The 17,106-nt window shown below is 28.8% G+C and overlaps 1 protein-coding gene across 1 annotated transcript in view; it reads left to right on the forward strand.

The window, feature by feature from the left end:
- Positions 1-10,232: 10,232 nt before the first annotated feature.
- Positions 10,233-17,106, forward strand: part of Su(Tpl) (Suppressor of Triplolethal) — a 91,836-nt gene continuing 84,962 nt past the window's right edge. The window contains exons 1-2 of the mRNA XM_016048019.4: positions 10,233-10,544; positions 14,730-14,777. Of these exons, the coding sequence (XP_015903505.1) occupies positions 10,413-10,544; positions 14,730-14,777 (180 nt within the window). The 5' untranslated portion in view covers positions 10,233-10,412. The remainder of the gene's footprint in view (positions 10,545-14,729; positions 14,778-17,106) is intronic.

The raw sequence follows: 17,106 nt of genomic DNA on the forward strand, positions 1-17,106 counted from the left end.
TTTTGTTTCTTTTGGCAATTGTTGTTGACCCAAACATATTCCGATATGGAAGTATTACCAATATATAAATTTTTGCTCACATAGTTCATTTTAGTTACTGATAAAAAAGCACAGTACATGATATAGCATAAAAGATTTATAGATTGCTACCTGTGTACCTTTATCAAATTTCAGCCCACAACTAGGCAACAGCTTACGAGAAAGAAAAAAACCCCATCATGACAGAGTATAAAATTTAAGGGCTAACTCGTAGTCTCTCCCAGGTAAACAACTGCATATTTTTTTAAAGTAATTTTGCTTCTTTTGGCAATTGTTGTTGACACAAACAATTGTTATTAACTACTTGTTAGATTAGTACTGTTTGCCATAACTTTGGCACCAATCAGTGAAAGGTATTGCATCAGGTTTCTTTATTTACTTTGGTGATTCGAAGACATGCCGTCGCAATTTTGATCTTCTGCAGAAGGAATGGCTTCCCTGATTTGGGAACCCGACGTCCTGCATGCGAAGTCTAGCACTTCCTGATAAAACAGTTTTAGGAGAACCGGTACAGCACACCCTCAGTCCCTACGCAAGCTGATCAAAGTCGTCACTCACCCACTTATTGACTGCAGCCAGTGGTGCTTGACTTCAGTGTTCTACTGGTAACCGTGACTTAACGATCAGTCCTCTGCAGGACTAATAGGGATGAAAAAATGAGCTTAGTTTAAATTTGTATTAAGGAAAAATTCTACTGTATTAGATTTTATTCTTGCAATTCAAGGGCATGCACATTCTAGAAAATTTACTTAAAAGCATAATTGGAAACTATTAATAAGAGGAAAAACATTTGCATGTATTTAAAAATGAATGAAGTAAGCTTTTGTGAACTTCAAAAGTTTTTTTTTCTTTTCAAACAGCACTTTTTATTACTCACATGCTTAATAACTTCTTAAACTTTTTTTCGGGCTTACTAACTTGATTGACTACTAAATTTATCACCATGCTGATATCTGTAATTTTTTATAACATATAAGATGTTATATATTATATACATACTACTTATATAACACAGATTTTTTTAACTTACTTTTTTTAATTTTTAAATTGCATTATAGTTTTTAATTATTAAACAATAAAACATAAGCATTTTCTGATCGATAAAATTTTTTTGAACGAATCATATTTTTACTGTAACATAAACCAACATGAATGATAATATTATGGTGTTTAATTTTTAATTCCATGGAATGAAGTTATAGAGCCAATCAATGTCACATATCTGTTGTCTTTTATCATTGACTACAAACGCAAAGTTTGTTTCTCATATTTTTTCTCTAAATATATCTCAAAAATATAAAATAATAAAAACATGAACACGTCTTCATTTATTAAGGAGTCAATAAAATTATACTTAGTTTAAACAAGCTCTCTTCATGTTGTGGTGTTCACATGCTCAGTTGCAAAAGTCTAGAAAAAGAGCAATTTTAAAATTCACTTGGTACATCACTCATTTTAGTTGGCCCGATAGATCATGTTACAGAAATATCCCTGAATTGTGTTAGCTCATTTAATAGTCTATTTTCCCTTAAGAGACAACTGTTTCTGCCTCTCTTACAGGGCAAGAATCACTCGTTTCCATAGCATTAAAAGTTTATCTCCTGGTTATTTGGTTATTGACAATATACACAGAAAAAATATTTAAATGCAACCTATTTGTAAAATTTAGTTGATAGTGCCAAGACGAACCAGTTTTCAGCATCTTAAATGACTTTCAGTCAATTAAATACAAAAACATTAATTGCGATTTTACATAGCTCATAAAGCAGTTCAAAAAAAAATTATTGCTATCTCATATTACAGTAATGAAAAATTCTTTTTCATCTAGTCTATTTGAGCTGTGCTAGAGACATGCAAATAAAAATTTAAGAAAATTCTACTAAGTTAGTCTATTCAAGTAAATATCTCTGCACTTAGTGTTACAAAAACAGATATGTTGTCTTTAACAAATTAATTTTCGCTTATATTTTTCTTAAAATTTAGTTGAAATAAAAAATATTTTCACCAATTCACACTAAAACTTCATCAATAGAAACAAAATAAAGTGAAAAGTGGCTGTGAATTTTTTTTCTTCTAAATTAAGTTTTAAAAACATGTGAAGTTTTTATTTAAAAATCCATTATTTCTTAAAATTTTCTTTCTAAAATAGGTCAGATAAGTATTATTTTATTTGCAATAGAATATAGACCAATGTTCATTGTTCAATATTTAAAATATAATGTTCTGCATGAGAACTTTTCTTACAAACACACAGCAACATTTAACAAAACCAAATTCTATTTCATAAAAAACATTTCTTTTTTGATTAACTATGCAATGATTCTAACATAACTAACTTTAATTTCATTCTGATCATATCTACAAAATGTAAACAAAACATCCCAAGACTTTTACAAATAGTGACAGATACGATTCCTTCCACCTGATTGGGTGAATTTATCAACCAGGCAAAATTCTGGTGCAAATACATCCGATAAGCGTGGTCTTGCTCCAGTCTCGTTAAACCTCGGCAAAACCACGTTTGAGCAACGAAGACTAGTTTTTCGTTTAGACCGGGTTTACGTAAACCGCGGAACTGGGGTTTAAACTACCGAATTTAGACTGCGTTCTGACAATTCAGCCATAATTGTCAGAACGAGGTTTAACTTTAAACCTGGTCTAAACCGCGAAGTTAAACCAAGCTGCATTGCAGAAACGAAGTTTAAGGAAAAACGCGGTTCTAACGATCTAGTTCAGCCTTGTCTAAGTTAAACCTAGTCTGAGGTAGGTTTAAACCAGGCAGACGAGTTTTAAACCTCGATCGTCTGCTTACAATCGGAGAACGTCAATCTCGTTTTCATAGATATTTAGTTCTGTATTGTTTTATCAGTTTTAAAATATAAATACGTGCATATTATTGAGAAACCATAATATAATTTAGCGTTAATATCGTATATTTTTTTCTGTATCTATTAAAGTGTTTATAAAATCTTATGAAAGAATGCCTCTTTTATTTTCTGAATTGATAGTATACTATTCAGTAATTTTTGTTTTCTTGAAAATAAACATTGAGATAATTTAATATCTCACTTGCTGAATGGGGCTTTCTTTTTGAGTGATTTTGTATATTATATTCAACCACTCAGAAGATAGACCTTTTCGAAATAATAAAACGTGAGGGATACGAAATTACAAATTTAAGGATTAAAAAGAAAAAGATTACTTTTTTTTAAATTAAAAATCATGAATGTTTGAATAGACCAATTATTGATCTTAAAATAGTGCTATTGTTAATAAAAAGTTTTGGATTCTTTACATGTTGGCAGTAATTATTACTATTTACTTTATTTGATAATTTCAAACATTGATTAGATTTTTTTTAAAGGGGGGGGGGGTTTCATTTATTTATAAAATTTCTTATCTCTTAACATATGTTTTTTAGTAGCAGTCAACAGATTTTCAAAGCACATACATTAATTTATCTTTTTTGATTTGTTTGCTATATTTTTTTAAAGTATTAAAAAAACATCACTTAGTAAAATGTTCTAAATCAGAGAATAACAACTTCATGCCTTGAATAAAAGTTACTGTGCATGTTATAATTCTCCTTTCTATAAATTTTAACTACATAAATGCTAGTAGCTGGAAGTTGAAAAAAATTGTGTTTTTAAAACTTAATTTAGAAGAAAAAAAATTCACAGCCACTTTTCACTTTATTTTGTTTCTATTGATGAAGTTTTAGTGTGAATTGGTGAAAATATTTTTTATTTCAACTAAATTTTAAGAAAAATATAAGCGAAAATTAATTTGTTAAAGACAACATATCTGTTTTCGTAACACTAAGTGCAGAGATATTTACTTGAATAGACTAACTTAGTAGAATTTTCTTAAATTTTTATTTGCATGTCTCTAGCACAGCTCAAATAGACTAGATGAAAAAGAATTTTTCATTACTGTAATATGAGATAGCAATAATTTTTTTTTGAACTGCTTTATGAGCTATGTAAAATCGCAATTAATTTTTTTGTACTTAATTGACTGAAAGTCATTTAAGATGCTGAAAACTGGTTCGTCTTGGCACTATCAACTAAATTTTACAAATAGGTTGCATTTAAATATTTTTTCTGTGTATATTGTCAATAACCAAATAACCAGGAGATAAACTTTTAATGCTATGGAAACGAGTGATTCTTGCCCTGTAAGAGAGGCAGAAACAGTTGTCTCTTAAGGGAAAATAGACTATTAAATGAGCTAACACAATTCAGGGATATTTCTGTAACATGATCTATCGGGCCAACTAAAATGAGTGATGTACCAAGTGAATTTTAAAATTGCTCTTTTTCTAGACTTTTGCAACTGAGCATGTGAACACCACAACATGAAGAGAGCTTGTTTAAACTAAGTATAATTTTATTGACTCCTTAATAAATGAAGACGTGTTCTTGTTTTTATTATTTTATATTTTTGAGATATATTTAGAGAAAAAATATGAGAAACAAACTTTGCGTTTGTAGTCAATGATAAAAGACAACAGATATGTGACATTGATTGGCTCTATAACTTCATTCCATGGAATTAAAAATTAAACACCATAATATTATCATTCATGTTGGTTTATGTTACAGTAAAAATATGATTCGTTCAAAAAAATTTTATCGATCAGAAAATGCTTATGTTTTATTGTTTAATAATTAAAAACTATAATGCAATTTAAAAATTAAAAAAAGTAAGTTAAAAAAATCTGTGTTATATAAGTAGTATGTATATAATATATAACATCTTATATGTTATAAAAAATTACAGATATCAGCATGGTGATAAATTTAGTAGTCAATCAAGTTAGTAAGCCCGAAAAAAAGTTTAAGAAGTTATTAAGCATGTGAGTAATAAAAAGTGCTGTTTGAAAAGAAAAAAAAACTTTTGAAGTTCACAAAAGCTTACTTCATTCATTTTTAAATACATGCAAATGTTTTTCCTCTTATTAATAGTTTCCAATTATGCTTTTAAGTAAATTTTCTAGAATGTGCATGCCCTTGAATTGCAAGAATAAAATCTAATACAGTAGAATTTTTCCTTAATACAAATTTAAACTAAGCTCATTTTTTCATCCCTATTAGTCCTGCAGAGGACTGATCGTTAAGTCACGGTTACCAGTAGAACACTGAAGTCAAGCACCACTGGCTGCAGTCAATAAGTGGGTGAGTGACGACTTTGATCAGCTTGCGTAGGGACTGAGGGTGTGCTGTACCGGTTCTCCTAAAACTGTTAGATTATCAGGAAGTGCTAGACTTCGCATGCAGGACGTCGGGTTCCCAAATCAGGGAAGCCATTCCTTCTGCAGAAGATCAAAATTGCGATGGCATGTCTTCGAATCACCAAAGTAAATAAAGCAACCTGATGCAATACCTTTCACTGATTGGTGCCAAAGTTATGGCAAACAGTACTAATCTAACAAGTAGTTAATAACAATTGTTTGTGTCAACAACAATTGCCAAAAGAAACAAAATTACTTTAAAAAAATATGCAGTTGTTTACCTGGGAGAGACTACGAGTTAGCCCTTACATTTTATACTCTGTCATGATGGGGTTTTTTTCTTTCTCGTAAGCTGTTGCCTAGTTGTGGGCTGAAATTTGATAAAGGTACGCAGGTAGCAATCTATAAATCTTTTATGCTATATCATGTACTGTGCTTTTTTATCAGTAACTAAAATGAACTATGTGAGCAAAAATTTATATATAGGTAATACTTCCATATCGGAATATGTTTGGGTCAACAACAATTGCCAAAAGAAACAAAATTATCTTTAAAAAATATACAGTTGTTTACCCGGGTGAGATTACAAGTTAGCCCTTGAATTCCATACTCTTTCATGATGTTTTTTTTCTTTCTTGTAAGCTACTGCCTGGTTGTGGGCTAAAATTTGATTTAGGTACACAGGGAGCAATCTAAAAATCTTTTCTGCTAATAGACAAACATATTCTTTTTTAAATATTAAAAAACCTGAGGTCTATAACGAACAATGGTTGCATGAGTGACTTACAAAACATCATTGTAAAATAGTTTATCTACTTAATACTAAGTCTCATAATCAAGTATTAATGTTGCTTACACAAATAGAAATAATATATATATATATATATAATATATATATATATAATTAAATATATATAATTAAATATATATATATATATATATTGATGTATAGAAATTATGCAGATTCCTTAATGTTGTGCATTGAAAGGAAACATACACAAGAAAATTATTTATAAAGATATGTGATCAACAAATATACTAAAATGAGGTTCTAAGATTGTGTCTCCCGTGCTGTGTGTGAGTAGTATAAAAATTTTACTTTGTATATTTATAGGAAAAACTTAATTATTAGTAAATTTTAAGAAATTTTATTTCAAAGCCAAATTTATAAACAAGTTAATTTTATGTCTAGAATACCAATGTTGATTATATCTATATTACTTACCTTCACTTAATTGGTAACTGTTAAGTTCTAACAAAAATCATAGCAAAATCAATCATTATAATAAAATGTTCCATGCATGATAGAAACATTATTTTTCACTCATTTTCATTTATATAGAATGAAAAAAAATCAGATTATTTTATTAAATGTATTTTTGTATAACACATATAGAAAAAGAAAGTAGGTAATAAAAACAAGCATACATGTTATTATACATCAATTTTATTTATAAAGCACTTTTTTTATTCGGATTTTTATTTGGCATGTGAAGTTTTTATTTAAAAATCCATTATTTCTTAAAATTTTCTTTCTAAAATAAGTCAGATAAGTATTATTTTATTTGCAATAGAATATAGACCAATGTTCATTGTTCAATATTTAAAATATAATGTTCTGCATGAGAACTTTTCTTACAAACACACAGCAACATTTAACAAAACCAAATTCTATTTCATAAAAAACATTTCTTTTTTGATTAACTATGCAATGATTCTAACATAACTAACTTTAATTTCATTCTGATCATATCTACAAAATGTAAACAAAACATCCCAAGACTTTTACAAATAGTGACAGATACGATTCCTTCCACCTGATTGGGTGAATTTATCAACCAGGCAAAATTCTGGTGCAAATACATCCGATAAGCGTGGTCTTGCTCCAGTCTCGTTAAACCTCGGCAAAACCACGTTTGAGCAACGAAGACTAGTTTTTCGTTTAGACCGGGTGTACGTAAACCGCGGAACTGGGGTTTAAACTACCGAATTTAGACTGCGTTCTGACAATTCAGCCATTAGGTTTGGTGGGGAGAATACACTCATGAGCCTCTTTATAAATGACACAATGAGGAAAAATTTGAAAAAAATATGACAACCAAAGCTGACGTCGTCAGGGGGTACCATCTTCGAATATCATAAATTCAAAACTTTTTCTATCGAGAAAGCCAAGACAAAAGTCAAAAAGTTGCTTTCTCTGTACCCCAAAAGTTTCGCCAAAGTCCAGGAAAAGAATGCATAAAATACAAAAATAAAAACATAGTAGAATACAATATAAAATACAAAGGCATATACAGTAGAATTAAAACAAGACAAATACAGAAGGAAAGTAAGAAAGAAAGTACTTGAAATAAAAAAAATCCCATAGTTCAATTTCACGCCCGACTGAAAGACGGAACTGAAATAAAATAAGCATACTAGAATATTTACAAAAAAAAAAAAAAAAAAAAAAAAAAAAATTCGTTGGAATGGCAGTCAATTTGCGAATTATCAGCTAAAGGACAAGTTTTGCAATTTTTATTTTTAAATTTTTTATACTTTTTAAATATTGTTATATTATTTCTTAATTTATTTAAACATAAAATTTGACTTAGTATCTTTTTATCCGAAGTAATCCCCTAGTCAAGATTAGCATCAGTGCTCCTTGTTTGGGAGCGCAACGTGCCATGCGCCATGAAATAATCATTAATTGTACTTTGCATAGAAAAGGAAAAAAATATAAACATAATTAATTCAAAGCCACCAAGAAAAAAATCCTTATGACGTTGAAAGAAAAAAACTTTAAAAGACACTAAAAAACTATTAAAAATCAAATGAATTTAAAATATTTCGAAACAGAAAAAACGGAAAATTGTAGCTAAAACCAGATTTGAAAACTACAATTAAGAAAAGAATTCAAAATATTAAAGCAATTAAAATTAATAATAATAATACATTCAAATGGAGAAATGCGCTTAGCAGCAGTGAAACAAAGTGGAATTGAACAAATGAGATAATGAAGAAAATTTTTAAAAATATTGAAGAAACATTACCACCAGAGCTGACGTCATCAGGGGGTACCAACTTCGAATGTCATAAATGCAAAACTTTTTCTATCGAGAAAGCCAAGACAAAAGTCAAACAATTGCTTTCTCTGTAGTCCTAAAGTTGTGCCAAAGTTCAGGAAAAGAATTCATAAAATACAGAAAACACAGTAGAATACAATATAACTCTTTCGTTTTGAATTTTGTTTGCCTCATAACAAGCCTCATAAAGAAGGTTATTCCTTAAGCAAAGGGAGAGAGTGTTCAAAAAGTACGTAAAGAGCTTTGTTTTGTGTATTTATAAGGAAGGGAAAACATCTTCACACGCTTCGAAAACGGTTTTGGTTCTCATGAAGAGAAAAGAGCTGGCTTCACAAGGAAAATATTTACATTTCTGCTTTAAGATCGGTTTACAGTTAACTTATCTCCATCTCAAAAAAAAATTGACCAGTTGTCCTTTGTTTTCTGTTTGAAGTAATTGAACTTACGCGTACTCATGTTTTTCGTGTGATCTTACCTTTCTTTTCAATCTGAATCTTGCTCCGAGGTATCCATATTCGAGCTTTATTTATATTTCTAATAAAACAACAGTGATTTCTTTCTTGCCTTAAATTGGTTTCTTTTATCCCTTCAGGACAGGCGATTAATAAAAGCATTCGTTCTAAATCAGAATTAGGATGGAAGAAAGTTAAAAGCAATAGCTTAACTCTTTCCATCCCTAAACCTGAAACGCTCAATCAAGCAGATTCTCATTGTGAGGCCTGAATTTTGTCAATCTTCCCTCCCTCTTAAAACTGTTTTTTGAAGCTCTGTCACCATGGAAAATAAAAAAGCCATAGTTTAAGTGCATTACACTTGAAGCAATGCAATGCTTTTAAACTATATATATATAATCTTGCCCAGAATAATTATCTGGACCTTAGAACAGACAAATAACTTATACTTTAATTATATTTAATAATAATAATATATTTAATAGTAAGTATTTTTAAAGTTATTAAACTTTTTTGAAAATCGCCATCGGTGACATTTTTCACCTAGATGCAAATTATCAAAATAGTTGCCTTATTCTCAGCTTTTGCAGATTTTTATGAGCCTAGATAATGGAACATTGGAATAAGTATTTAAATATTAAAAAATTAGACCATAAACGCTTTTCATTTTCACAAAACCGTGACTTTTCTCCATATTATCGTTTTGCTCCATCTTCAAAATAAGCATTGACAGCGCTGGCTTTAGATAAGCTAAGCTTGAACTAACAGTCATGAGTACAGTTGCAAACTCACAGAAGTTATAAAAATAGCATATTATTCTCCAAGAAGCCTAATTTCATATTACAATGGAGCCTTCGAAAAACAGCCTTAAATGCGCAGCTGGAATCAACCACAGAATCATAAGAGTAAAAACTCTCCAAAAAACCTTTTGTGGTGTAGGAGACTATTAACAAAATGAAGTTTTATTCTTCGACTAGATAGTTCTTTTCCTTATGTAGTTGGTAACTCTGATTACTCTAATTTAACTTCTTTAAAATTTGCTAAATTTAAATCAATAATGATCCATGAAAGTTCTCTTTGTCTTTTAGGGGATACTAGTGGGAATGATAGATACTTCAAAATATTGTAGGGGGCATATTACTCTTCCTTTGCCAATGACGCCTGTAAATTTTATGTCATTGTTGCCTAAATTAATTCGAAGACTTCTTTCACAGTTTCACTGAGTAAATTCAAAAATTCTTGCATTTAAGGGCCATTCTAACAGCTCGCGGTCTACGAATCTCTGATCGCCTCTGGTGCATTATGAGAACATGATGGGTGAGGAAATGCATTTTCTCACAAAAACTCACGATAGCGAATGGAAGTGCGGCAATCATATGTAGTAAGAACGCCTCTTTCGGCAGATCCATTTTTATGGAATGATTGCAGTGCCATCTATGCATCATTGCCATTTATATATCATTTTCATTAAAAGGCTTTACTGTTAGCTTTACTTAATTCCCTTTCGTTTTAAAAATCCCTTTTACGACAGGGGAAAAGACAACAAGCGTGTTTTCAATTCAAGTTGCATGCCTTCTAGGTATAGGATACGCGGTTGCCAAATATTCCCGAGAAGGTCTTAAAATGGCTGCTCTTATAGAAGGGCAACAATATGGCCTATCCGCTCAAGATAAGATTAATAGTAATAAATCTATAGTATTTGTTAAATTAACGGATTCTGCATTACGGTCAATTGAGGAATATGTTAAAAATAAGGTAAGGATAATTAGTTTGTAATCTGTCTGTCATTTCTGGTTCTTCCTAATTTGATTTGAGCAGGTATGCTTACACGTAGATATTTGTGTCATGGAATTTGCTTTAAAATTAATTTATTTATATTCTTCGAAATTTTGTAACATTTGTAATATAAAAACTGTATTTTAAATTTTGATATCTACGTAGGGAAATTAAATGAAGGCATATTTCGACAGATGTCAAATATAATATTGTGTACGTGTTTGGTAATCCGTTTAACTCAAATTTCTGATCTAATGTAACTTGATGCTTAGAGCGATAGGATTTATCAAAAATGTAGCCTGAATCTTGTTTTGTATACCAATTTGTTACATTGCAATTTATTACGTTATTATTTTATAGTTCGACGAGAGTTTTTAGAATCAGCTGATTTTTGTAAACAATTAATATTTCTGAATCTTTCTTGTTTGAGAGAATGACGGATTATTTGTGTTTGCCTTAGAATTGTGTAACAAATACAGATTTTTTTTTTCATTTTTAAAAATTTGCTCTCATTTACGATTAAAATTTCACCAACATATGTTTTAATTTGTTCGATTTTGATATTTATTAGAGTGGTAAATTTGAATATGAGAGTTGAGAATTTTTGTTTACTTTCTGTTTTAAATACGGTAATTGTGTATTTCTCAAAAATATTTACCTATTTTTATTATATTTAAAATATTGGGTGAGTATTTTATTATTATATTCATAATGTTTATTTATTTAGTAACTAACTGTTTGTAATGCTAATTCTTCGAATGTGATAATATTTTTGTTTGTTTACTTACTTATATAAAGTTTTACTGCTCTAAAAAGGATGTATCATACTTTTAAACACTTTATTTTCATCCTTATAGTTAAATTAAATTGTGCATATGTTATTATTTTTTTTTCAATTAAAGTAAGTTAACACCTTTATGCCTGGATTTGGAGAATTTGTAATATAAGTTCATTAAATTAAGAAATGAAAAACAATTTTATTTCAATTAACATTCAGTGTGCTCTATCATGCTAGTCAAATAATAAATTTAACTGCATTTTTATAAATATTTTTTTTTTTTTGTTTAATCAAAAAGTAAAAACCTTATTGGTAGAAAAGTGATTCTAAGCAGTAAGTTTATTTATATCCTTTTCCAAATTACTATTCTATTTTGTTCAATTATAAGATACTGCAATGTAGTCAAATATAATTTTAAGCAAATAGGTTAAAATAATGAAAATTAAGAATAATTAAGTTTTTCCGCAGAAAGATGAATAATTTATTTGATCATTATATGGTATTAAGATGTCTTTATATTATCTCATAAGTTACAAGTATAATTTGAAATAATTATTTTTTATAAATTTTTTAACCTAGGTAATTTTTTTTCCCTCACTCCCAACTTTTACCACCTACAAAACAAAAATAATTTCTCACTGAAATACCAGTACTTTCCTTGTTCAACTTTAATCTGTTCAAATCAACGCTTGTAATGTTTCTTCGTTGTATTAAGTTAATTATTAGCTCAATCAAAGCGATTTGGAATGTTACATATTGATGGCATTATTTTTAATTTGAGAACTGATAAAACTACACAAGGAATTTCCTTACAATTCAAGAACTCCAGTGTGTGAAAGCATCTGAATATGTTAATTGGATAATGGTTAAATTAATATTCTCATTCCCTTATTTAAATTTAAGAAGTTTTATTTTCTAAAAATGTATAATTAGTGTCTTTAATTCTTGTAATGAGATTATGCCTGTAATGAAAGAATTTATAATTTTTTTTCTCTGAATAGCAGCCAGATGCAAATGTTTTTCTCATTCTCTTACCTATTCCCTCATTATGCAAGAATGACACTTTTGTGATTTCTGAAGTTTATTTTTGTAAAAATGTTTTAGTAGGTGTTTAAGTTTATTCTCTTGGGATAGTTTACAAAATCTATATTTTAATTTAATTATGTGTATAAATTCCAAATCAAACGATGCTTATTTTTTTTTATTTTCACACTTTATCACTATGAGAAAATGACACTTTAGTGATGGATTAATTCTAATGCTTTTAAAGACTAGTTAAAGAAGTTATTTTTATTTGTTTTGTTATTTTAAAAAACACAGTTAAAGTGAATATAATTAAGTATATTCTTTAAAATAAATATTCTAACAAAAATGATTATTCCTTAATATATACCTATTAATTACTTAATATATACCTATTTCTAGTAGAAGTTTGATCATTTGACTGGCTATGGTAGAAATTTTCTATGATCAAACTTTATGATTAAATGATCAAACTTTATGTTTCTTGATTGAATGTATGAAATATGGGTGTTAGAAAGGAAATTAACTAAAAGAAGTTTATTATAATTAAACAAAATTGTATATTGCCAATTTTATGTGTTACAAATGCGAAGAATAAGAATTTTCAATTCATTGCTTAACATAATTTTTACATCCAGGGTGTTTCCATTGTATATTTTCCGCAAACATATTTCTTCTAATTAATATTTCATACTATAATTCTTATAATTATTCTTAAAATTATTAGAATTATAATTCCTATAAGTATTCTTATGATTAATATTATTTCTTCTAAGAACTTTTGCTGTCTTGATTGTTTCTTTCTACATTTTTCTGGGTAAAAACCAGCAGTTAGTTAGAATTGAATTAAATCTATCAAAATAAAATGCAAGCTACTTACCAAAACATTTAGTTTTTGCCACTTTTTCTTATACAAAAACGCCAATCTAAAATTTTAGGTACTTTCTTGAAATTTGAATTCACAGTTAATCTGACTGAACTGACTATGCAACAGTCTTGGTAGAAATATGCAATAATCGAATGCAATACGTTGAACGCGGATTACATTGTAGTTTCTGATCCGAGGACCTTATACAGCACTAAATTATTCTCCCGGTTAAATGACCGGTTGTGGTAGAAATAGGTATAGTGTGTCTACGGTAAAAACTCCCCCAGCTACAAAGTCTGAGGCCACCTGCTGCTATAAAAAAAATTCAGAGGGGGGGGGGTAGCTTCTCTTTATTCCCGAGCTAATACGTAACATTGGAGGAAAAGATTACCTTTCTCTCACCGACCTGAGCCAAAACCTGTCCTAAACAGTGACCCCACACCTATACTTGAAATAGTTATACCTTGTTACTATAGTCACCGCCACGAGTCCAGACGAATGGCTAGGGGAGTTCTTACTTAAGACAAATTATATATGACAAGTATTATTCAAAACAAACAAAATACAAAAAAAAAATCTGTATATAATTGTTAGAAAAAAATCATGCAGTCAATTGTGCCAAAAACGATAAGAGCATTTTCGATGCAAAAGCTCTTAAGTAGTCATGTGTTTAGTGTTAAGTTTTTGGACTACTAAGTGAATCTAGGTGGTCTTATTGAATCATCAACTTTTCATTGTTGGTGTGACCCTCATTCATCTGTATTAAACTATCAACGTTATTCATCATTATCATCTTATGATCTTTATCTACTATAAAAATTTTTTATTAGTATTGCCCGCACTGTCCAAGTGCAATAAAATTGTAAATTTGGCAAATTGTTATGGTGAAAGTATTGACGAATGATTTTTTCCACTGGAAAGAAATTGAAATTATGTCAAAATGAATTTTTCTAAGCAAGTCACCAGTTTTTATTCAATTACAGTAATTTTTGGTAGTTGTGCTGTATAAACAAATAATATTAGCCTGTAACAAACAACCGTAAAATAGTTGTCTATTCGAAAAAAAATTAATCATAAAAAATTGGTAAGATTTGCATTTTGTAAGACTTTTGAAAATTAGCTAATATTTGGCTAATTTACTGGTTAATAAGTTTAAATCATTAGTACAGGTCGTGCATTAGCATTTATTATTGGTTATAAATTTTTAAAAATTTTAATAGTATTTTTGCGGCGTTTTTAAATATGATTTTTAAATTTAAATATTCAGATTAATTTCAAAACCAGTTTTATTTTTCTATAATGTAGCCTGATAAATTTGTAAATCTGAAGAATTCATTATTAATTTATGCTGTACCTAATTTTATATCTATATAGTTTTTTTTTCTTATTTGCATTATCTGTTTTATTTTGTGTTATGTGAATTTGTATTATTGTTTTCATATTTTAAGTTTAGTTCATATGTATTTTGTGCTTAGTAATTATTATTATTTTTTAGGGTGGTGCTGGGAATAAACCTACTATTCAATTCCAAAATTCTAATGGGGTAAGTACAGCATATGTTAATTCTATATATTTTTCTATTAGGGTTATTTATTATGGTTTTTCTATGAATTGGTTAATATTTTTAAACTAGTTCTCTTTTTGATATATTTTTTTTAAAGCTTTTTATTTTATTCAATCAAGTTTTAGCATTTAATGAGATCCCATGAAATATGTTTGATTTTAGTGTACATTTGAAAAGTACAACCTTTATTGTTAAGTAGAAATGCAAAAGGTTAGAATTTGATATAAATTTTATATTTTCTAGAATTTTGTCATAATTTGTGTTATTGCTTTCATAAAAATAACGATGCAAAGCTGCAACTTTGCATTTGTACTTGGGGTCAAGAGCTTTTTTAGGCCATTTGAGGCATTTTATTTTCTTATCAGATGAAAGTTAATCTTTTTTGAAAATAGAATTTGTATTCTTAACTCTCTAAGTAAGAGAAAGGTGTGCATAGGAAAACACATGAACAAACAAAATTTAATATAACTATTGCTTAAACTTAAACATTATGTTTGGTGGTAAAAAAAATGCTTAATACTGTGGCATTTCCGACGAAATATGTAAACAGCTGGCTTTCATCTACCCAGTATAATTTAGTTGAAGGGTAGGCCATACAATGAAATGCAGATAGGCGAAAGTTCCATTTCTTATTACCTCTCCCTTATAATTAAAAATGAATGTTGCGCATTATGATTATTGATTTGGGTAGATCCGATTATTGATACTGGTCCCATCCCAAAAACCACTTAATATCTTATTATTTATTTATGTTTTATTTTGAAATTTTTTTTTTATCTACTTCTCTATTTCTACTATTTTTGGCATATATTTGTGTTATAGTGCATAAGTGATATCACAGATAAAGAAGTTAAAAGTATTAAATGTGTACTGATCAATTATAAAAATATGAAAAGTTAACTGGGAAGAGAGTACCTCATTTTTATTTTCTTTCATTCCCATGACAAGTTTTAGTAACAGTCTGATCCAGTTTTCCTAATTTACTAGGCCGGACAGTTGAAGCCTGCTGTATTTCAAAATTCGGTACCAATTGGTGAATAAGACAGGAAATATGTCATCAATCTTGATACTGCCAGGTATAGAGTTATAAGGTTCCTGTTGGTTTAAGGTTTACTGGTACTATTTATAAGTGCTGGTATATTTTGTTAAGTTTTTACTTTATTTTGAGAGTTCTAGATGGATGACCATTGACATTTTTATCTATTCTTTTTTCAATTAAGTAAGCAGGAACAAAAAAACGAGCTGAAATCTTATTTTTACTTTGAAGGCTAATTTGAATACTCTGCTGAGTTTAAGAAAGAGAATTTAGAGATTATTTTGAGAATTATAGGTGAATAATCATAAAAATTTTATGGTATGTGTTCGGGATCTTCTGTCTAGTTAAAAGGTTCAATACCCTAACAGAAGTAATATGGCACACTAGCACATTTATTTAGGTTTTGAAAACATTTAAGAAGTTAGGTTTAGGTGGCTACAGATAAGTTTATTTTGAAAACATCTCTCCGGCAAAGACCTTGCTTTTCCTTTTCTTGTAAGTTTCAAATTATTTTTGTCTTCTTATTTAGTAGTTCATTTAATTTATTGTTTATTGCAGCATTAGACATTCTCGTTTTTTAACAGTATGAATGGTATGCTCTGGCTGATAAATTTTAGAAATTTTTCCATTGTGTAGCACATAACTACAGGAGTTTCTGCTACTGCGGTCAATACAAAAGTAAACATAAATTTCATGTTTAATAATAAACATAGTTGACAAAACTTTTAAAAAAAATAATCATGAATGTTCATATCCCAGCTTAAAACCACTCTTGAATATTATGTTAAGCAATAAAATACTATTAAAAACTGTATACCGGTCAATGATCATAAAAATGTTATTTTGGGACTTATGGTCAGTATTGTCATTACAAATGTAAACACAAACAAAGATATGCTCAAGATCATGTCTATTTCCACTTTGGAAATCACTGCTTGATAAATTTCGCTAAGCTTAAAACAATGTTTCGTTTTTTATGTTATCAATTGCTTTTGACATGACTAGTGTTTTAATACTCAACCATGAGATTCTTCCTACTTTTGGCACTTACTGATTTCCTACTTATTAAATTTTGGAGGGAATTAAAGTTTTTAAACTATATTATTTTATTCACTTTTATTATGATTTACGTGTAAAGCTTAACAGTTTGTTGGACCATTAATGTATACATATAGTAAAAAAAAAATATGTAAATAATTTAAATGTTTTCTTCCTGTAAAATTGGATTAATTTATTAGTAAAAAACATCTGAAAAAACATGGGTGGGATTTT

The sequence above is a fragment of the Parasteatoda tepidariorum genome, chromosome 4, assembly GCF_982258835.1.
Source record: "Parasteatoda tepidariorum strain Cologne lab strain chromosome 4, Ptep-v5.0, whole genome shotgun sequence".
Taxonomy (NCBI): domain Eukaryota; kingdom Metazoa; phylum Arthropoda; class Arachnida; order Araneae; family Theridiidae; genus Parasteatoda; species Parasteatoda tepidariorum.